The sequence below is a fragment of the Pleurodeles waltl genome, chromosome 4_1, assembly GCF_031143425.1.
Source record: "Pleurodeles waltl isolate 20211129_DDA chromosome 4_1, aPleWal1.hap1.20221129, whole genome shotgun sequence".
In the NCBI taxonomy this organism is placed as follows: domain Eukaryota; kingdom Metazoa; phylum Chordata; class Amphibia; order Caudata; family Salamandridae; genus Pleurodeles; species Pleurodeles waltl.
In genome coordinates, this window is record NC_090442.1 from 593,141,867 (window position 1) to 593,164,608 (window position 22,742).

At 41.8% G+C, this 22,742-nt stretch overlaps 1 protein-coding gene across 2 annotated transcripts in view; it reads right to left on the bottom strand.

Moving 5' to 3' along the window:
- The window catches only part of PAH (phenylalanine hydroxylase), a 231,602-nt gene that overhangs the window by 198,896 nt on the left and 9,964 nt on the right, over nucleotides 1-22,742 (bottom strand). The window contains exons 2-3 of one of the 2 annotated variants that reach the window (XM_069228986.1): nucleotides 16,429-16,614; nucleotides 15,198-15,314 (exon numbers count right to left, since the gene is read on the bottom strand). In XM_069228986.1, the coding sequence (XP_069085087.1) occupies nucleotides 15,198-15,314; nucleotides 16,429-16,614 (303 nt within the window). The remainder of the gene's footprint in view (nucleotides 1-15,197; nucleotides 15,315-16,428; nucleotides 16,615-22,742) is intronic. The other variant, XM_069228987.1, reaches the window with a different exon arrangement.

Here is a 22,742-nt window from a genome sequence, read left to right on the forward strand (position 1 = left end):
TCAGACGCCTTCCTTCAGATGCGGCTAATAGGTCTTCTCTACGCTTTTCCCCCGTTCTCCATGATTCAGAGAGTACTCTATCAGGTAAAGAGACAGATAGCTGAAATTGCCCTGGTGACACCACTCTGGACCCAGGCCCAATCTTGGTCCCTAGTGGCAATGTCAATGTTGTGTGCTCTTCGGGTTTGAGTTCCACTCTCTCCTTCTCTACTTCTGGACTTGGTAGGACTTCCTCATCCTATGATAGTGCCTGGGCAATTGTTTTTTCTTGTCTCAATCTTGGGCCTCCTCCACGCATAAACGCTTTGAGGCTTCCTAGCGGAGATGGGTTTGCTGGTGCAGTGAACAAAGTGTTGATCCCCTGTGGCCTAGCATCACTTTGATTGTCAATTTTCTTTCCAAATTGGCATCTCAGGGTTTATGTTACAGAACCACCAATAATTTTAGATCCACTGTTTCAGTGGGGCATCCACATCTTGAAGGCAAACCGGTGGGTGAACACCATCTCATGGGCAAGCTCTTGAGAGGTATCTGAATGGTCAAACCTCCACACCCAAAGTATTCTACTTTATGGGTTGTCGACCTAGTGTTGCATGTTTTGAGGGCTTTGCCTTGTAATGAGCATCTTTCACGTGAACAGCTGTCAGCAAAGCTCACCCTTCTCCTTTGTTTATTATCATGTTGGCGTGTTGCAGATGTTCATGCTCTGGACTTAGCAGGTAGAGTACTTACTCCTTCAGGAGTTTCTTTCACTGTTTCTAGATGAACTAAGACTGCATTGCGTTGCATTTCATATCCAGCTTTTCCCCTTAACCAGAAATTATGTGTGGCGAAATGTTTGAAAGGCTATGAGGATTTTTCTTGAGAACTTCATAGAGATGTCCAGGGTCAATTGCTCATTTCTTTACAACGTCCTTTTGGATAAGTGTCAGCGTGCACTTTGGCCAGGTGGTTCAGATGGTTATTAGGGGAGGCTGGAATAGATATTTCTAAGTTTGGAGCTCACTCTGTTCGCGGGGCCATGGCATCCAAAGCTTTTGGCACAGGTTCTTGTTTGGGGGACATAATGGCTGCAGCAGATTGGCCTTCGGATTCTACCTTCAAGGTATTTTACCATAAACCAATTGTTGATGTAGCATCTACGGTGGTGAATCACCTTTGATCTAGCTCAATCTGAAGCCTCCGGTCCTGACATAGAATAAAGAATTTTCTAGCTATCAAGTCAAGAATTTTCCATTCTATTAAGAACACGGAGGCGAGGATTATTCTACTCGTAAAGCAAACTTAGTATCTATAATTCTAAAATTTGATGATGTATATACATAATGACATTATGATACTTTATCAAGCTCACCCGTATGATTTTGATTATGGTCTAGTTGGGTATTATTAGCTTGTTTCCTTTCCCTTAGGTTCGGACAACAAGGATACGTGAATGACCACAAAGTTTAGGAAGAGAAATGCTGCGTATCAACACTCCAGCCCAGTTCGAGACGACAAATCCCTTCCGGGTGATAATTTGTGGTTCAGGTTCCAGTTTTGTTAGAAATCAAGTTGTTATGTTCTCAGGTGGCAAAGAAAGAGGAAGGACTGTACTTTCAGGGACATATGTACATGGGTCAGATATATGATTGGATGGGATATGAACTACTGTGGATCTTGGGAAAAGTAGTTTTGTGTTTTGACTGTTTTGATTGGCTGATGTTTTATTAGCAGTGAAGAAAGAGAAGCATAATCCTCGCCTCCGTGTCCTTAATAGAATTGAAAATTCTTGACACAATAGCTAGAAAATATTTTAGTGTTGTGAACAACTGCTCCCGTTCTGTTATTTCTCATGCGTACTGCTGTAATTTCAGGAATCGAGCAGAGTGAGCATAGTGTAAAAAGGCAGAAATTAGGCAAGGAAGCGATGAAGCTTTGAGCAGGGGCGGCTCCTTTGCTATGGCGAAGGAGCATCACCCCCCTGGCCAAGAGCCAGGAGATGAAAGAAAAAAAAAGATAGTTGCACTGTTGTTTTATTTTTCATCTGTTGGCTCAGCCAGCAGTACAGAGAGGGGCGGGGAAGGGCAATGGGAGATGGGAGGAGGAGAGAGTGTGCACCTAAGTGTGCATGTGTGTTTGGCCGGCCGTCTGAGGCTGGCCAAACACACCTGCGCACTTAGGTTTCTTCAACCCAGCTGTGTTTAACAGCTGGGCTGGAGAAACTCCACGGACCCCAGGGCACTGTCTGAGCGGTGGTGACTGCCGCTCAGACCAATCCTGATGCTGTTTTCATGCTCTGTTTGGCATTAAAACAGCGCCAGAATTGCTGGGGACCCTGTGCTGGTGTCCCAGTGAATGCTGGGGTACCACATGGAGGGAAGAGGAAGTCGAGGCGGCAGGAGATGGAGACGGCGGTAAGGTAAGTTTATTTCATTTTGTATTTTACCCCCTCCGTCATCTCCCCCTCCACCCCTCCCCTTGAGATTTGCAGTGGCCACTGCTGGCTTTGAGCTCTGTTTTCCAGCACCCTTCACGAAAATATCAACTGAGGAAGAACCAGAAGAAGCCATCAATTACAATGTCATTTGGTAAAACTCATTCTTGCCTTTTAGTTAATATTCCAAATAGTTCTTGTCCTGAGAACCATGCACCTGAAAAAATCCTGTCCTTTGAGATGAAACTGAAATTAATGTCAGCTATAATCTGCAACAAATGTACTCTTGCAGCCCAGGGAAATTGAGAGGAAGCCTGATAATTCTGAAGCTCAATGGTTGACCTTGCAGGGCTTGGTTGGGGTGTCCAAGAGAGTGGAAAGGTCGCTGACATTCAGCTAGCGGTGCTGCATGTTGCAGCTAAGTTGATTCACTGTCACAGTGCATAAGAGTAGTAGATGAATGACCTCTGCCTTGCCCTGGGGCCTTGTTTTTTACACACTCTTTAAGTGAATGTCAGCCTATAATTGATTTATCATTTTAACGTTGTTTACTGCTTGCACTTGTGAGAGAGCTTGTGTCAGTAACATAGGACTTTAGAGGATTCTGTTAAGTGCCCTGACTAGGATGTGAGCATTGCTTAATCCTGTAGCTCTAGGTCTAATTGGTGCAAACCAATTAACGCCACAGCCACTCGGGCTCTCTTTATTAATACATTGTCAGGGACATCTCTAATTAAACCCTATAAAGAGGTTTTTAAACGAACACACCAAACATCACATGAATTTACAAAACATGAACCAGGGTCTTGGAAGCTGTCATTACAGGTAGGGAACATCCCAAAGGAAAGGAAGTGAATTGGGGCCAGATGTACGAAATTCCAGCATTGCGACTCGCAAATTGCGAGTCGCAATGCCCGATGCAGGATGGTGTCCCTGACACCATCTGCGAGTCGCAAGGGGGTCGCGAAGGCCCACCTCATTGATATTAATGAGGTGGGTCGCAAATTGCAACCCCCTTGCGAGTCGCAGCACTCACAGGGATGGTGGTCTGCTGGAGACAGCAGACCACCATTTCTGTGACTGCTTTTTAAATAAAGCAGTTTTTTTTTTGTAATGCAGCCCGTTTTCCTCAAAGGAAAACGAGATGCATCACAAAATGAAAAATGAAACGTTTCAGTTTCATTTTTTCAGAGCAGGCAGTAGTCCATAGGACCACTGCCTGCTCTGAAAGAATGTTATCAAGGCCATTCACAAAGGGGAAGGGGTCCCACGGGGACCCCTTCCCTTTTGCGAATGGGTTACCACCAGTGTAACACTGGTGGTAACTGCGAATTGCTTTGCGACCGCGTTCGTGGTCACAAAGCAATTCTACATTGCGATGCGACTCGCAAATAGGAAGGGGAACACCCCTTCCTATTTGTGACTCGCAGTCCCATTTTGCGAGTCGGTAACCAGGTTACCGACTCGCAAAATGGGAATAGGCAACGCAATGTGGCTTTTGCGCCTCGCAAACAGCGATTTTTGCTGTTTGCGAGGCACAAAAGCCTTGGGACATCTGGCCCCTAGTGCCTCACTGAAATGAAAATTGAGAACAGGTTTCCAAAAAGGACTAAGAAGAAAAATTCACAAATTACGGAAATGACAGACATGCATTTCCCACTTGTCTCGTACTTTTCATGGACTGCTCCAGTTTGTGTTTTTTAAATTGTGACCCGAGTTAGTCTTTCCTCAGTAGACTCAACTGGAGACAGTATTTCAAAGCTATCCATCTGAAAACTACTCTAGGTCGTGCACTACTTCTCAGTGAGTTTCTCTACACTTCTGAATTTCACAAAAAGGTAGGTCGGTCATTATTATAAACGTACTTTTGGCTTCCATCAATGGCCCATCAAATATACTGCGTTTACTTGGGTGAGGCACTCCAGGCACACACCATAACAGCTTAGTGATGGCAACGTTTGAGAGCAGTCGGATTCATTTACAACAGTGGTGTGTTCAGGAACAGCACAATACACGCATCTTTCATAGTGAATGACTTGTTGCATTCATGAGTGGCCAAACTCATTACTTTGACTCATAATATTTGAATTATGACCACCTTGAATGTGCATGTTACATAAATTATCCATGCAGTTTATGCAGTTAACAGTCTTAGCTTGAGCTCACGCGCCAAAGAGAATCATGGTGCTTACCAAACATTTTGAATAGTGGAATATCCAAAGCATGAACTTGTAAAGTACATCACAAATAGCAAACAGTGGATCCACTTCTCTGTTCTAGGGTGAGGGCTAAACAGGAGCTTGTTGTGTGATATGAAAAACTCTCGAATTGTCATGTAAACAGCCTGACACGATCTCCGAATCTGGCACAAAGACATACCTCGTTGTGCGTGCTGGCCGTGCTGGCATACACCAGCGGTTGTGATGCAGGCAGCATGAAGTTGTGTCCCTTGGACCCAAGCTCCAAGTCAACATTCATTTTTGCTTTGGCAGAACGTTCCTGACTTATTTCACAATAGTTGTCATCAAAATCAGAGAAGAAACAGACCACGTGCTCAGAGATCTGTTGACAAAAGGGGCGTGTAGGTGACCGGAATAAGAGTTTATGACATTTCCCTCAAACATGTTTCGCAAGAGCCGTGGTAAGTCTGAGGGTGGGAGGCATTTGCAGCCTTCTATTGGCTATGTACGAGGGCTCCCCTACGTGCCCATAATCAGACGTGGTGTGACTTTAACCTAGGCTCACGTCGTGGTGAAAGGACGAGGCAGATTGAAAAACATCTGACATGTGTTATCCCCTAATAGGTTGCACACTTCTCGGCCCATCTGTTGCTGAAGCACGCACACGCACTTTGAATTATAAGGATTGGAACACATTGAAGGGACGTTGCGTAAGTGAATAATGGGAACGTTTTGGAACAAAAGAGAACACACACTTCAAACACTATTTTAGTTTCGAAGCAAAAGCTAATAGTTTGGTAAACAAGTGTGGTGCGTTTCGTTTCATTGCTGTTCTATTCAGTTCCAGGCCTACACTACTTTACAGAAGTAGTCAATGCATCTCTAAACATACTGCGCCAGTAGAGTTCTCTTCGACCAAAGAAAACAAGGAGCTGTGCTGCCCAAAACAAATGCAGTAAAGTGGATGAAGGTGCCGACAAGGGAGTCACTTGGAAGCAAAAGTTACTACAGGAAAAGTTTGCATTGCTCATTGACGCCTGCGAATGCCATCTCAAATAAATTGATTGCAACTTAATATACAGAACAACATTTTAGGACTGAGAAATCAATCCTATAACAGGCGTGTCCATTTACCAAATGTGTATTTAGAATCAAATTAATGTTAACAAAAACAAAGGGGTTCTAGACAAATAATAGCTCATGCTACATTGACAGTGTCTAATACAATGCAATCAGAGTTTCAAAGTTTTCTGACATAAGACTATGTTCTCTGTACCCACTTTCTACATACAACTAGAGAAAGTTTGACTTTCGCCAAGAACACATTCTTCTGAGTATTAGAAATTGTCCAGAGGAAAGATGGGTTGTGTGTCGACGTTTTGGTATCACATGGTAAACATCCACAAGACCATCTTCAAGACTATTTTGTTTATATTATGATGAAAGACCCTCTCTGTGGCCGACAAGCTGGTATTTTTAATATATATCAAGCCTGGAATGTGTTAGAGATCCAAACCACATAAATGGAGTGTAGGACACACAGTAATCTATTAATTTGCAATGCAAGTTGCGACAGCCGGATTTTCTTTAGCATACAAATTTGAAAAATGGATACTCCTGCTTATATGACTGATTTCTCAATCCTACAATTTTGCTTCCAAGTGAATCCCTTATTGGTACCTTTCCCTATTTTATCACAGTTATCCATGCTCACAAGGGAATATCTGGTCGCCCTTGTGTATTACAAAAAAAATGCAGAGCACAAGTGGACATTTCTAGTGTTGCATGATGTATAAAGGCACTGGTCCATAAATGGGCAAACGGGCAATGACCAGTATAGGTTACTCATGGTTTTCTTATTATTAATAATTTGTACTCATCATTAGTGATTATTAATAATTTGGGTCACTCTAGTTATGTGGCAGAGGAGGACCAAATTATGTGGCAGGGTTGACTAAATATGCAGCATGAGAAGGCAAATTATGCAACATGATGCAGCATGTTTTGTGATAGCAGTACTTTATTATTCTGTCATTTTTGCACATACTAGCATTGTTGGAGCAAAGCTTTCACCTCATTAGTACTAATGTAATACCAAGTACAGCAAAAAGCAACAGAAAGGTGACCACACAACCTGTGCATAGGGTCCTTCCACTTTGCGGCTACACCTAACCTTTTTTTTAAACTTTTCATCTGTCAGAGCTAAAAACATTTGCTTGGTAAAATCTGCAGATTATGAAGTAGATGATTGATTATGTGGCAAATCCATAATTATGTGGAAAAAGTTGCATCCACAAAATGTAATAGTTCCACTGGCACTCTTGATAATGTATTTGTTCAGTGGAAATACTAGTACAGTCAAACTTGTCAAATGTATCACAAACACACTCTAGGTCGATTAGAATGCGGCTGCCATTTTGAAATGTGTGTGACTACCGTGGAGCTGGCCAAGTGAGTGAGGATAAGTAGTTCTCTCCCTTTATAGGTTTCGCCTGCACTTCGCTTGCGCTGTGCTTGTTAAATCTATTCTATTAACTATACCTTAAAAGGGGCTTATATCCCGTCTATGCTTTTCCCTTGCTTTTCATTGGTTCCTGTGCTTGCCAATTACTTTTCCTCTGTTTCTATTGGCTGTTGCATATTTCATGCCTTTACCAATGGTTGTTCCTCATCAGTGTCCCAAGGCCCAAGTACTCTGTTCATCCACTTTGTGGGATTTTTAGGGCCGAGCTGGCGTCGCATGTGCTTGCTCATGCGTTTTGCTTGCGAGACGCTTTAGGAGTTAGAAAAGGGCTTGGAGCCCCGTTGAGGTCACATCTGTTGTCTTTCATTGGTTTGTGGGCTTGCCTGTTAAAATCTGCTTGCTTTCATTAGTGGAAGGCACGCATATGTCATGTCTTTTCCGGTGGTTAGCCCTCCTCTAGCGCAGCGACCAAGTACTGAAAACATGCAAGGGTCGCTGTTTCCCGTCAGGTTTGTGGACTACTTTTTATCTTTTGTTTGAAGTGCAATCTCGCTTGGCAGAAGTGGAGCGCTTTGCATAACATCGACCCTGTTACATAGTTAATTGCACTTTTGCCGGTTACGTAGATAATTGCACTTTTGCAGATAGGATTCATTACGAGTGAACTGTAGCAGCGCAATGGTGTTGTTTTTTTCTTTCAATGTGGAAAGAAAAATCCAGTTGGGAGTTTACAACTGCTAATAGCAGCGCGATCGTGCTGTTTTTTTCTTTCAATTTGGAAAGAAAAATCCACTTGGGAGTTTACAACTGCTAATAGCTGCAACTCAGAGAAATGCGAGACCCTAGTGCATTGCAAATGCTTGTTTTTATGGGCGAGCACAAAGTGCTCCGTCCATTCTGTAATCTCTCTTTGGGCTTGAAACCGCTCCCATGCCACGTCAGTCACTTACATTGGTTTGTGGGCTTGCCTTTTAAAATCTGCTTGTTTTCATTTGTGAAAGGCATGCATACATCATGCCTCTTCCGGAGTTTAGTACCAAAAACATACGAGGCTCGATGTTTTCAGCCTGGAGTCTGGACTACTTTCTCTGTTTATTTTCCATGCAGCGCGATTGCGCTGCATTTTACATAGCGCGATCGCGCTGCGTTTTTTTTTGCTTTACAACGCTAATAGCTCTAACTCGAACAAATGCGAGACCCGTTGCATTGAAAATGATTGTTTTAACTGTTGTCTGCTCAGCACTTGTGCTCTGCTTGTTTAATGTGCGTACTCTGCACAACGCTTGCGCTCTGCTTATTTTTATGTTTATCATGCACAGCGCTTGCTCTGTGCTTCTTTACTGCATCTACCCATGGTTGCACAGCGTAAGCACTGTGCAGGGTGTTGGAGTGTTTTTTTTTAATCAATATTAATACGAAAAGCTTGCAATATGTTGTGTGATGAAGCTGCATAGAAAATGTGTTAACATAGAAAATAATGCACGCGTTGAAATGTGCCCACGGGGTGTGGCTACCAGTGTATACGAAGACTAATGAAAATTCTTATTAATTCTGAATCATTGTGCAATAATGTTTGAATTCGCATTAGTATATCATAATTAGAGTTGTGTGTTAAGAGTTTGCTTTATTAAATCAGAGGGCCTTAGCTTAGTGAAGGTTTGGGCCTAGCTGCCTGGCCTCATATTGAATTGTATTTTCTAACGTGTAATGTGCTGTTTTCCTGAAGGACACAAAGCTGTATTTTTCCAGGAGTTATATGTGTGTAGCTGTAGTAAATTCTTTCTCATGAGAACCGGCTTGCTCAAGGCAACGTTCTTGCTAGATGATACAGTGTAATTTGTAACAGGTGCAAGGTTAACCGTACTAGGAGAACACAATGAAGACACTGACTGGAGCACAAATTGTAACATTCTCTACCTGACATTCCAACCGTTGAAGACGTCAATAACATGGACCAATCTGCGACATGAGAACTGCAAATTGTGGAAGATTCTAGTAAGGTGCTTACCGAATTAGGGAATAGTTAGTTTTGATTTAACGGCGTAACCCAAGAAAAACTAGACACACTTCTTCTTCCACTTTAATGGGGACTCTTACGCTTGCCATTTGCCATTCCTTTGCTATGAGACTTTTGCTAAAGTACTTTTGCTAGTTGACATGTTTTAGTTTAGTTGTCCTGTCACCCTAAACCATCATTGGCCCATTCTTGCTTGATATTAACTTCTCCTCTATTTGAGGAAAGTAACCCGTTCTGTAGCTATGCTACATTGAGACTCTGCCCCGTCCTATTTCTGCTGATGGTGAATCGACTGATGTCCTGAGGACAAAGACTGACGCTGCTTGCTGATCTGTTGGATTGGTAACTATCCGATGCAAATTGTAATTGTCTGTTTGCCTTTTCTTTCTAGGTACCAACTGCTATTTTGATAGAGGCCTTAGTTTAGATGTTTTCTAAATTCGTATTCACTAAATGTTTTACATGAAGCCCAACATGCAAATGCTAATTTGAGGTTAGTTGAACGCGTTTACTAATAGTATGTGCAAATAGACAAATGACTGAGTTCTTGCTTTGTTGATTCATGTTCTAATGAGACTCTGCTAAGTTGATTCGTATAATGCTGGATGAAAATAGTAGATGTATTGATTAAGTTGCGCTTTGATTATTGATTGGATTGTTTTGGCGTGGGTTTATTGCTAATGAGATTAACAGACATGATATTAGATTGCAACCAATAGGGAAATAAATATCTTAACTTTTGATTTAACTGGTGTGATTATTCGTGACTGTGAAGTTAAATTTTATTAAATGTTTATCGACTAGTGTTTGTTGCTATTGATTGTTTATTGATCTATTGATTGGTGATGCCAAGAAAATATTTCGTACTGGGAAGTCTCCAAATGTGGTCCAAAGGTTTGTCGACCTAAACGCGTCTCCTGGTAAGTTTACTTATCAAGGCTCTGACGCGCTAACAAGCGTAAACATAAAAATAAGCTGAATCTCCCTGGGGCTGCACGCATTTCAAGATTTTGAGATTGCCTTTAACATGCATGCTTGAAATGCGTACAGCCATGGAGAGCTTAGGTAAACAAGCACAGCGCTTGCCAAATCGTGCACATCTAATGGCGAGAGAAACTCGCTCCAGAGGCAGCAATTGGAGCAGCTGACAAGGAGAGGCACGTGGACTCCTCTCTATCGTGATTGAGAGACACACCCTTTGGAGAAGTACTCCTGCTTCCAAAATGTATCCATCAACATTTTTCACGTGGATGATTTTTTTCTCAATGCTATAACTGCCCACATCATCGTTCTGAATCTATTAGCCATCAAATAGTCTAATAATACTTTGATATACTGCGGGCTCAATTCACATGGACCGTTTGTAAGAGAGCAAAGGATGCTCCCTTAGTTTTCTTCCTACTTCTGGCGTTTGTTTTCAACTTCTTTAGGTTTGAAAAGGATCCCAGCTGAATTCTGAGAAATGTAAGGTAGTCATATCTTTGGAGAAGTACTCCTGCTTCCAAAATGTACCCATCAACATTTTTCACGTGGATGAAAATCTGCAGGATTAAATCCGGTGGAAATGTCCATTTTCACATTTAATTTTTTTCTCTACAAGGCAAAGATGCATTTCCTGTTGATAAAGTCCTACCACTCCACTCCCTCAAAATATGTTATCGAGCATCCCCTTTCCCACCCTAGAAAGATACCTACTCCTGTCTGCAAAATGTTTGCGAATATCACCAGACATGCAGGCCCATATTTATACTTTTTTTTGCACCGCTTTTGCGTCAAAAATTATGCAAATGCGGCGCTAAAAAATTATAAATATGAGCCACAGTTTCTTGGTGTTCCTTGAAATCTACACAACTACATCTCCTGTATCACCCTCTTGACCTCGCTACCTTACGAGCAGGGAAAACCCACTACATTGACAGGTTATTTCAAATTCACTTAACACTTTGAAAATCCTGCTAATCACTATATTGTGCACCTAAAGTATTAGAAATGGCTTAGGATGTATTTACTCATATTTATACTTTCGGCCCCTATATAGGTGTCACAATGCGCCGTCCTCTCTACGCAGAATAAAAGCCATACACATGAAATAACAAAATACCTTTTACTGCTTTTGGACAAGCGTTTTTAGGTTGGAAAGAGGGACGGAAATTGTGAATAGTATTTCTGAACACAAAGATAAAATGTACCCATTGTTCATCAGAAAAGATCTGCTTCATTAAAAAGTGATGTGACTAGGCCCAGGCACCAAATGATCCCCATTAGTGAATTAGAAAGCTAAGAAAGAGGCCAGTGTTTACCGACTAGAGGAGTTTTGAACTTGTAAAGCCATGCTGAATGAGTGTTTGGCAAGGCATGGAAGACTGAGACCCATATTTATACTTTTTAGCGCCGCATTTGCGTCATGTTTTGACGCAAAACCAGCGCAAACTTACAAAATACAATTGTATTTTGTAAGTTTGCTCTGATTTTGCGTCAAAAAACGACGCAAATGCGGCGCTATAAAAGTATAAATGAGTTTGCTGCAGCCAATTATTATTTTAACATCAGGGAAATCGACAGTAAAAATCGCCCCACCAGACCAAAGGAACTGGCCCACACTCTGACCACTGGGTCCAGCCCTGTCTGATTGCCCAGTAGGCGAGTCTGGACATGGACGTGACGCTACACAGGCACCATAGGCTGGCCTTGTGTATTATTTGAAGAACAAACAAAGATTTGCAGATGAGGGCACTAAGTAGCTGACTTTGCAAAGGTGAAAGCGATTCTTCACTCGATTCTCCATAATGTAATAAATGACGATCAGAGGGAACGCTTTTTTAACAAAATGTCAATCTTTACCTTTCTGGGTGACTCGTATAATCAAAGCATGTAATTATGTCTGCCACTCTGGGCTGTGTGCATCACTTTGGCCTCAATTGCTCCCAAGTGCGAAGGATGAGGCCTGTGATTGCTCGTTTGGTGAGCTGTTTGGAGCAAAGGTTCGGCTAAGCCTATTGCCTGGAGATCGTGGTTTCAAATTTGACCCAGTAAATTAGCAGTCGAAACTTACTTTGGTGGTTTGCGGTTTGCTTTGTAGTCTCTGTGAAGTTAGTATGTGGGCTAGCTCCCTATTTGCGGAGGCCCTGTACCTTAATCACGGTGATACCAAGAATATAATCTGGGCCACTGTCTCACCACTGCAAGGAAGTAGTCGGATAGATGGGTACATCGTGATTGATTATGTTTTCACACGAGATTTAGCAGTATTTAACCAGAATTTGAACCAACCAGAAAATGCAAAACGGCTTGTGCCTAGACATTTGGTGCAAACTAAATTTTTCACTACTTATCACTGGATATGTTTTTGCATTAATCACAGTGGAAAAGTTGGTTGTGCACGACATTTCACGCCTTTCAGGTAGTGCAAAATTGCTTCTATTCAATCTAGACCTACTTCTCCTCTGATTGGCCACACAAAGCAACCCGTCAGACTCATCATCAATGTTTGTGATGCTTTTAATCCACTTTAAGCACGTTAAAGTCGCTACACATGGGTGCTATAATATACCAGAAACTTCATAATACGTAAATGTTCACCTTTCAGCTGTTGATTGCATTGTTTAGTTATTGATATCATAAGCATTACTTAAGTCCATGATCAAAATTCAGTCTTAGTGGGAAATAAGGTTTAATCTTAGTCATGAAAATGTTTTGTTTTACAGCTCATACCTGGACACTTTACTCAAGGTAGCCTCTATTTCAAGATGGCGCTCAGAATTAAGAAGAATTCCAAACATGTTGCGTCTATTTTTTAGCAGGATGATCCAGTCTATAACATTAAAATAGACGTGAAAACCACAGCTGACTTCATCAAGCACTCTAGAATATCTGAGTCGATGATTACTAGAGATCCAGGACCGGACAAAGGCAACTGTTTTTTTTTTCTCTACACTGTATGGTCCCTTTGAGTCCGGATGTCATGAATTCTAAAATACCTCATAGTGAGATAGGCACATAATAAACATGAAAATATTTCACTGGTACACTGGGCTATTTCATAATGAAAAACTATGCTTCCAGAAGCCATACAATGTGAACAACACACCTTTTATTACAAGAAGTATAAATATATAAGTTTGTTTTATGCTGAATGCGAAGATGTGGGCATTTTGCACAGTCGATACCATGAGGTAGAAAGGAAGTTGTGAATTACATGGTGTTCCTTTGTTTCTTTGCAAGGCAAAGCTAGTAAGTGAACAAAACCGTGAAGTCAGTTGATTGCAAAATGTAAAAATATTTTTCTTAAAACGTCACAAATGTGGAAACTTCACAATTTTTAAAGAAAAAAAATTGTTTCACCTTCAGTGATTCTTGACAAAAGTGGCAAAATGCTTCTGCTGCCAAGATGGTCCATAAGAGGCAGTGGGTGGGCTGGTGTTGTTTGAAAGCCATCCCTGGCGGAGCCGCCACCCCGAGCACCTGCGCCGCCTCACCCTACCCTGAAGGCCCAACTCTCTCTCTGACAAGATCATGTTTTGTGAGATGGAACCCTCCACACACACTGTCCTGATGACCTCGGACTCCCCACATTCTAACCACAGCCCCTTCTGCCTTCCTCATCCCTGCCATACCTTGTATAACTTTGCAGTCGCTTCCGGGCTGCAGCATGCCTTGCCCTTAAATGCTGGACATTTTGCAGGTGAGAAACAGCCGGTTATCGACTCCAGACAGGGAAACTTTGCCGAGGCAGCTTAAAAAATGTAACCCACCTTAGCTGAGGCAAAGTTCCTCAATTCAGTAGACTTTGTGAGTAAGATCTTTGCCACCGGTAATTAGAAAGCGGAAACACCTCGAGGCTAAAAGTAGCCTTCTAAAAATACCTTTGATAATTCTGAACAAAAGTGTCCTCCTTTGGAAGTAATACGATGACATAGGGGGTAGATCTGTGAATATTGTTTTTCCATGGATATCCCATCTTTCACCCCTCTGTACCTGACATTAGAATTCTGAACTCACATATTTCTTAATTGTAAGATGATCTTCTTGCCCAGATTATTTATATTTACTCATTGAATGAGAAATTGGTTTGTGCATCTTCATTATTTGTTAAAGCTCCATCTAACTTCAACCCTTTCTATTAACCTCTGTTTTCACACCAGGCCACTTCATTTTCAGACGTGCCTTAAAAGTAGAGATGTGAACATTTGCAAAGACTGACTCTGTAAATTACATGTTTTCTTTAATCTTCATAATACTGAATAACGTCCTGATGCACACAAAGCATAAAAACACCAACTAAAAGGAGAAACCTGCCACTAAATGTAGGTAACAGTTTGATTTTGCCACAGACTTTTCTGCCAAGACATTTTCTCATGCACAACATTTTTCACACACTTGGCAGCTTGGATTGTAACTGGGTTCAACATTAAGCTTCCTGAATTTAAGAGTGGAACTTAAACATCTCTCACAAATAACTAAAATAAGATGGGCCTCATCCTTTCTTGAAAATATAGAAATAATAATATTTGTGAACCGGAAGCCCTGCTTAATCCACAACAGAGACAGTTGGCTGAGGTATTAACAGACTAATGAGCAGCAACCAGTTACCAAAATCTTTGACCTCAATATAATGACTTTATGTCGACGCTTAATATTCTTGTGAACATGACTTGATATCTATTGTGTCAATCATATTTTCATATACCACCTCAACAATATTTTGATTTATGTATTCATATAGCTGTTTCGGCTTTTAAATTATCATTAATCTACAGAATGTCTGAAAGAGAAGTTTTCTGTGCCAAATAAATATAAAAAACATCTTTACACAAGCTAGTAAATGATACCTTTTCACTCTCTTTATGCTATTCTTAAAGGTAATTACAGTCTGTCAAATGAAGAAAGCAAACTGTTAAAACAACATTTAGACCTTCTTAAATAATACTTTATTCCTGAACGAAGCAGTAGGTAACTTTAAGTGTGAAGCGCATAGTTTATCCCAAACCTTTACTGATCTGCTCAAACAAGCTAGAAAACAGTTGAAATAATGTAACATTAGTATGCGCTGCTTATCTGTTCAGGGTGGCAATGGGAAGTGTAATTCATCTTGAATTAGCATTTAAACATGGGTTTAGTTACCTCAAATATACGCAGCACTTTGGCTAAAGCGCCAACTTCCTCCTTCAAAGAGAAGATCAAGGACAGGGCGCTATTGGTGCCATTCTCCTTGGTGACTTCTTCAATGTACCTGGTTTCCTAAAAACAAGAGAGTCAGGTTAGATATCCCTGCATGAACTTTGGGCACCTTGTGAAGACCTTTTGTTTGGGGTATAAGAAGTTTATGCTTTGTAATTTCGAAAAAATGCTACATATTATGTGGCAAAAGGAACAGGTCACTATGCTGCATATCAGTGATGAAGCGCATGCAGATTAGTTACAGTCAGTTATATTCAACCCTGAAAGACACAGCAGTCATAGACGATCAGCAGATAGTGGGAAATAGAAATGACTCTATTTATATGCCTGCGACTGTGATTTGCCTCTGTTATTCAATGTATCCCAAGGAACAGTAAAGTAAGGTACACCAATATTGCTGTTACTTTGCTAACATCTATGTGTGAGCAAACGTTTAATCCCTACGTAGCCCCAACGTTTGCCTGCTCAGAACACTGGACAAACATAACGACTATTTCAGGATTAAAAGCAGAAACCAGATCAAACTTGATTAGAAAAGGTAGACCGCAGAGGTGAAATTAATTAGGAACACCATGGAAATAACTAATTTGCAAATCTATAAATATGTGGATGTATGCTTACTAGCGAGAGTAAAGTTAATCAAGCAGATATCGTAAATAAATGAAAATCATAAATGCTAATGGTGTTTTTAATATGTCACAGTGTTCAGCATCTCACTGTTTCACCCGTGTTACATTATGATAATGAGAAACAAATTCCTAGGAGTTTATTTTGGGGTTGAAACCCTCAGGCGGGTCTTGTACACATAGGATGCCTTAATTCTCTGTCACATCCTTATTGTTGGTGTATTCCACAAGAAGTCCAACATCACTTTGACAAAGTTTGAACAGTCAGATATCTAACCTAATTTGATGTGAGGCAAACTTCAAAATATATTTATTTACCACAATGGCAGAATGAAAAGTTAAATATAAATACACATACACACAGGATATTGATGTACAACTGTGACTGATAGACATTGTAAAGTAGGGCAGTCAGAAAAATTGAGTTTTAGGAATTAGAAAAGAAATATCTAGAGATATCTAGAACAAATCATTTATAAATATTAATTAATAATTGAGGAATTAAAGGCATGCAAGAGGAACACCATAATTGCCGGTATCATTCTCACAGCATTGATGGCATCTTCCAAATCGCCTATCTTGTCTTCATTGACTGATTTCTCCCCTTCCCAGATAGAAAGACCCTTCTGGCCCATTCCCCAGTTTGACATGAAGCGGTTTCCCTTTGCAAAAAGCAGATTTCCATCGTCGGCTTCCTTCTCCTGCGATCTTTCCAGATTCATGTCAAGTTTGATCTAAATAAAAAGCCAAATGTTTATGCTAATGTTATGTTTATAACCTAATACAATTGCATGCAACATGGCCTTCTTTAGAGCAAATTGCGTTTGATAAGGTATCCAACAGGCACCCAAATTACAAAAAAAATTCAAGAGCCTCTTTCAGACAATGGTCTACATCAGTGGTTCTTAACCTGTGGTCCAGGGACTCCAGGGGGTCCACAAAGTCTACTTATGGGGTACACCACTATTTATAAATGAATTTATATTAACAGATTAACAAAGTGTATACAAATAAAAAAGCTTAATGTAAAATTGAAAATGTTCAAATTCTGTAAAGGAGAAGGAATTTGAAACTGGAGGCTAACAATTAAGTTGGTGTGTTCAGATTGATTTGTGGAAGTATTAGAAGTGTATCGAATATTGAATGGACAAGGAGTGGCTTCAATTTAATTTATAAAAGCACCATCCTTCTAATAAACTGTTGATTTGTTATATTTGTGGATTAAATTCAGTATTTTATCATTTGTGCATTTATTTGATGATTGCCTGTTTCTGTATTTTTTGTGTGTTGTCTTGTGGATCAAATCATTGAAAAAACCTAGGCCAGTGTCCCCAGCTTACAGTAATGACTTAGTGGGTGGCCCCTGATTTCTAATAATAACTCAAAAGGGGGTTCCGGGTTCCAGTAATGATTAAGTGGGGTCCACAGTAGTGAAAAGGTTAAGAACCACTGTCTACATTGTAATCTGTCCATCTCTTCAGCCCTGTGTATTGATCATTTAAACTCAGAAGCCAGTGCATCTGCTGCAAGAATCAGCTCTGCAACCTGGGAATGTAGCTCAGTGAGTTAATACAGAACTATGTGCCTGGGTGCAGAACAACTATTAGCCTTTCAATGGGACCAACATATTCTGCTACACTTTTTACTTGCTATTATAAAATGAGTACCTTTAAGATATAACATATTTTTTTTTAAAACAGTTAAGCAAACAATAATTTAAGTTGTGAAATTATCATAAGTTGTCACTTTCGGGTTGAAGATGCAAGGTTGACAGGGGCATGGGGAAATTATAAGATTCTCTCACCCTAGAACACCCGCACACTAGAAGAGCTTATAGCCTGATTGTGTCTTTAATTCAGGCAGTGACATGTCACATGTCAGGGCCATTCAATATGCCTTTATTACTAGCCCAGGATCATGGGTCATGTACAAGACCCGACCCAAAGCATGGCACCAATCTTCTACAGGCTAGACTGCATTTGAGTGGAATCATTGTACTCTACTGCTGCATTTCAGACTCATTGTGCAAGCAGGTTGGGTAGCTCCTGAAAAATGGATTCAATACTGTCACACTAGCAGAGAGATCACTTCATTTTAGACGGTGATGACTTTATGTCAAAATCAAAAGATCAATAGAAGTAAATTATGCCTCCAAAACTGAATCTGATAAAGGGTGCTATAATTTTAGATTGTGTTAAGGCAGTGTCCCTTACATGCAGAGATTCAGTGGCATCTCTAGAAGTGAACTTTAGGACAGAGGCACAACAAATTTAGCCTCAGATAAAATGATAGCTGAGGTGTCACAGCCCAAGGCACTGGAGGCCAGGACAAATAGAGTGGGGCACAGTCTCCATCAAGAGATACCACTGAGCGGCTTTGATCTTTGTGTTTTTCCTATCAAAGCTACGTTTGGCAGTAGGTACAAATAGCAGATGACTGTGAATTTAGTGCCGTGTTTAACATCTTTGAAAAATGACCTAATCACATGTGTACAAAAGTGTTTGATGTCTTTGTGCTGTTGCTTTTTCTAGGTTATGTTGATCATCTGAAAAAGGAACATAAAAACTTTTGCTTAAGTCAATAATGGCAATTTCAAATGAGTCCACTGACCAGATTGCACAATGTGGCACTGTTGATATTTGCAATTTTAGAAGCGGGTGGGAGCAACAAGGAGGGTGGAGGGAAGCACAAGGTAAGAGACAACAAAATGGAGAGTGGGGCAGAGAAGAACATGGATGAGAGAGGAATGTGAGGGAGGGAGTTACAGAGCAACCCTAGCACATGTGGGAGGATTGAAGCACACGGGGGTCCACCTGGAAAATACATGTGCTCTTGCGAGTGTCCAAGCAAAAAGAAAAATGTGGTTCCCTAAAAGTGAGTAGTGGAAGGACACTAGTAAATAGGCTTTGCTCCAAGGGAGGGACAGATGCAAGATAAACAGGGCAAGTTATCAAATTAGAGAAGGCAAATCAGAGTGATGATAATGGCATAGGACAGGAGTCCTTTAAGCCCACTGTGAGATCTTGTAAGCTGACAGTGGGACTTTTGCAACCAGCTGTTTGACAGGCTTGCCCCAAAAAGAAACTGCAAGAGTAAGATACAAAAATAGCAAGTGCATGGTAGTGAAAGAAAGATACCCAAGGTGGAATCTAGTCTAGGCAGTCTTGGTATTTAGCAACGTTGGTGTTTAGCAGCACAACAGCAAACTCCAAAGGAAAACTTTGGGCACTTATGTGCTTTCTCTTTGTAAATTAAACACCAAGAATAACTATCTCTTTTTGTGGATTGTTTATTATTCATAAAGACAACAGAGTCAGAGATGGAAGTGCTGGATAAATCTTCTACCCTCAAGTGGATGATGAAAAATTAAAATTGTTGCTTATGAAAACTATATATTCCCCTGGGAATACATTACAACAATTGAACCAATGTTACTGTGTGTCTGAAAATTTCCACTATTATTTACATAAACCGACCAGCGCAAAAATTACAGTATACTCACTGACCATGAAGGAAATCACATTTTGCATCAGTCGATCAGTGCAAATGACATGTTCCTAGCAGCCAGTGACAGAAATGGAGCAAAAGGATCTATGACATGTGAAATGTAACTAATCCAGCAAAGACTTTGAGCAATGTTCCAAAAGAGAGAGCCCCTCATTAGGAGTTTGCCGGGTGGAAATTGCCGCCAGCCAAACTCCAGCAGTTGGGTTACCGCCAGTGCGGTCCCCTTCTTGAAGCCCCTATTAAGAGTTTGCTGCTCGGTCAGCGTGTGCAAACAGAGTTTCCGCCCACTGGGCCAGCGGGAAACAGCCCACAACATTAAAGCCGGCTCATCAATGTTGCAGTGCGTAGGGTGCACCAGCACCCGTCACGCTTTTCACAATGAAAAGCAATGCAGACAGGGCTGACCATGGGTGCCCCTACATTTCCCCTTTTATACTTTCTTTTCATTAATTTCCAGAAAGAACTTCTTTCAGAAAAATACCAGGTCAAATAAGGTTCCAATCCATTCATCTTCCCTGAATAGAAATTACCACAAACCCCATAACGCTGCTACAGACCTTAGAGCTTGCATTCTTTTATGAAATATTTTGTATGTGGACATGTTACTAATACATAGGTAGCATGGTAGTATCCTACAGAGAAATAGGGAGCTCATGTGTTGCATAGATGATAGGCTTTTTGCCACATCATTGGGCATGCACTGGTCCTTAATCGTGAAAGTGGAATGGCTCGCGTTCCTTTTCCTTAGGTTCTCATTTGTTATTAAGGGAGAGTAATTGCTTCACAATATCCATTCTTATGATGCAGCATAAAAAAATAAAACATTCCAGCACCTAACAAATCATCCAATATGTAATATCAGAATTCCATTAAAACATAGATATTTAACAATATCCTCTTACTGTTCTTCAATAATTGCTGAATTTAGAGTACTAAAATTAGACCATCAAGCCCCTCAACCACCCCTTTCTCTTACACCATTCCCTTTCAATAAACATGAAAGAAGCTCAGTAGCGCTAACCTGATTATAGTATTAGCTCCCATACAAACAATACTGTTTTGTAGGTTTTGAGTCCTCAAATTTCATGCTATCTCAAAAGGCATCTTCTATATTCCTAAAATCCTGCATGAAACACTGACCTTTATTTCAAGTGTCTGATTGTTGCTTCTCTTGTTTTCCCTAAAATGACCCTCTGCTTTCCTTCCATTTTTTGCATGTCTCCTCTCTCTGAGCCTAGCCGACTCTAACTCACTTGCTTGCTTTCCCTAATCTCTTTGATTGTATTTCTTCAAAATACCCAAAGCACATTTGAAAGATTACAACCTCTCCTTCTTTAAAAGTCATACTACTTCAATCTCACCATATATAATCACCTCCACCCCATCTATTAACCTCACTAACTATCTACATTAGCTCACATACAGCTAACCCACGAATGATAACAAAGCCAACGCCATCATCGCCCCCAAACTCTGCAAGATCATCAACCTCTCCTTCGACTCCGCCACCTTCCCAGACAGCTGGAAACACGCAGAAATCCAACCCCTCCTCAAGAAACCCAAGGCTGACCCCAACGACCTCAAAAACTTCCGACCGATCTCTCTCCTCCCTTTTCCAGCAAAAGTCATCGAGAAGATCGTCAACACACAGCTCGCCCACTTCCTCGAAGACAACTCCATCCTAGACCCCTCTCAATCCGGTTTCAGACGAAACCACAGCACCGAGACTGCTCTCCTCGCCGCCACAGATGACATCAGAACCCAAATGGACAACGGCGAAACCTCGGCCCTCATCCTCCTCGACCTATCAGCCGTTTTTGACACAGTCTGCCACCGCACCCTACTGACCCGCCTCCATGGAGCCGGCATCCAGGATAAAGCCCTCAACTGGATCTCATCCTTCCTCACCGACAGAACCCAGAGAGTCCGACTCTCCTCTTTCCGCTCCAAAGCCACCAACCTCATCTGCGGCGTCCCCCAAGGATCCTCCCTCAGCCCTACGTTGTTCAACGTCTACATGACCCCCCTCGCCAAACTGGCCCGCCAACATCACCTCAGCATCATCTCCTACGCCGACGACACCCAGCTCGTCCTCTCCCTGACCAAAGACCCGCCAAAACCAACCTCCACGAGGGACTAAAAGCCATCGCCGAGTGGATGAACGACAGCCGCCTGAAGCTCAACTCCGACAAGACGGAAGTCCTCATCCTCGGGCGCACCCCTTCGGCCTGGAACGACTCCTTGTGGCCCACCGGTTTCGGACCCCCACCCACCCCAGCCAGCCACGCAAGAAACCTCGGCTTCATCCTGGTCTCAGCCCTCACCATGAGGTCAACAGGTCAGCGCCGTCTCCTCTTCCTGCTTTAACACCCTTCGAATGCTCTGCAGAATTTTCAAGTGGATCCCAACAGGAACCAGAAAGACGGTGACCCAAGCCCTCGTCAGTAGCAGACTTGACTACGGCAACGCACTCTACACAGGCATCCCAACAAAAGACATCAAACGACTCCAGCGTATCCAAAATGCATCCGCCCGCCTGATCCTTGACATACCCCGCCGATGCCACATCTCCCCTCACCTGAAGGACCTCCACTGGCTCCCCGTGGACAAGAGGATCACCTTTAAACTCCTCACCCACGCTCACAAGGCTCTACACAACACCGGACCTACCTACCTCAACTCCAGACTCAACTTTTACGCCCCCACTCGTCAACTCCGCTCTGCCAATCTCGCCCTCGCCATCGTCCCCAGGATCCAGCGCAAGACCGCCGGCGGCAGATCCTTCTCCTTCCTCGCCGCCAAGACCTGGAACTCTCTCCCCACCTCACTGCGCCAGACCCAGGACCTCCTCACCTTCAGGAGACTCCTCAAGACCTGGCTCTTCGACCGCTAACAGCTCAGCCGCCCCCCCCCCCCGCACCAGCGCCTCGAAACCCTGACGGGTACATAGTGCGCTTTACAAATGTTATGATTGATTGATTGATTGAATGATTGCACCCAACTCCTATTACTTTAATCTATGCCTAAGAAACTGGAGTAGATGCATGGGATGATCTGCTTGAGTACAAATGAATAATACAATTAGCCAACAAAAAACAATAAATTTGGACTAACTACTAACATTTGGTTCTGGAGAAGTGTGCTGCTCTGCATATTGTGTTTCAGGGCCTCATCAATAAGTGCTATATAAATGCAATCACACAATACAATGATCACCAGCCACACATTTTACATCATCCATGCTACACGACAACAGCATTCTACTCATTTTCAACACAACACCAAAACACAATCTTAAAGCAACACAATTTTCACACGCCTCCTTTGAATCAATCTTACCCTCCCCAAAAGACAC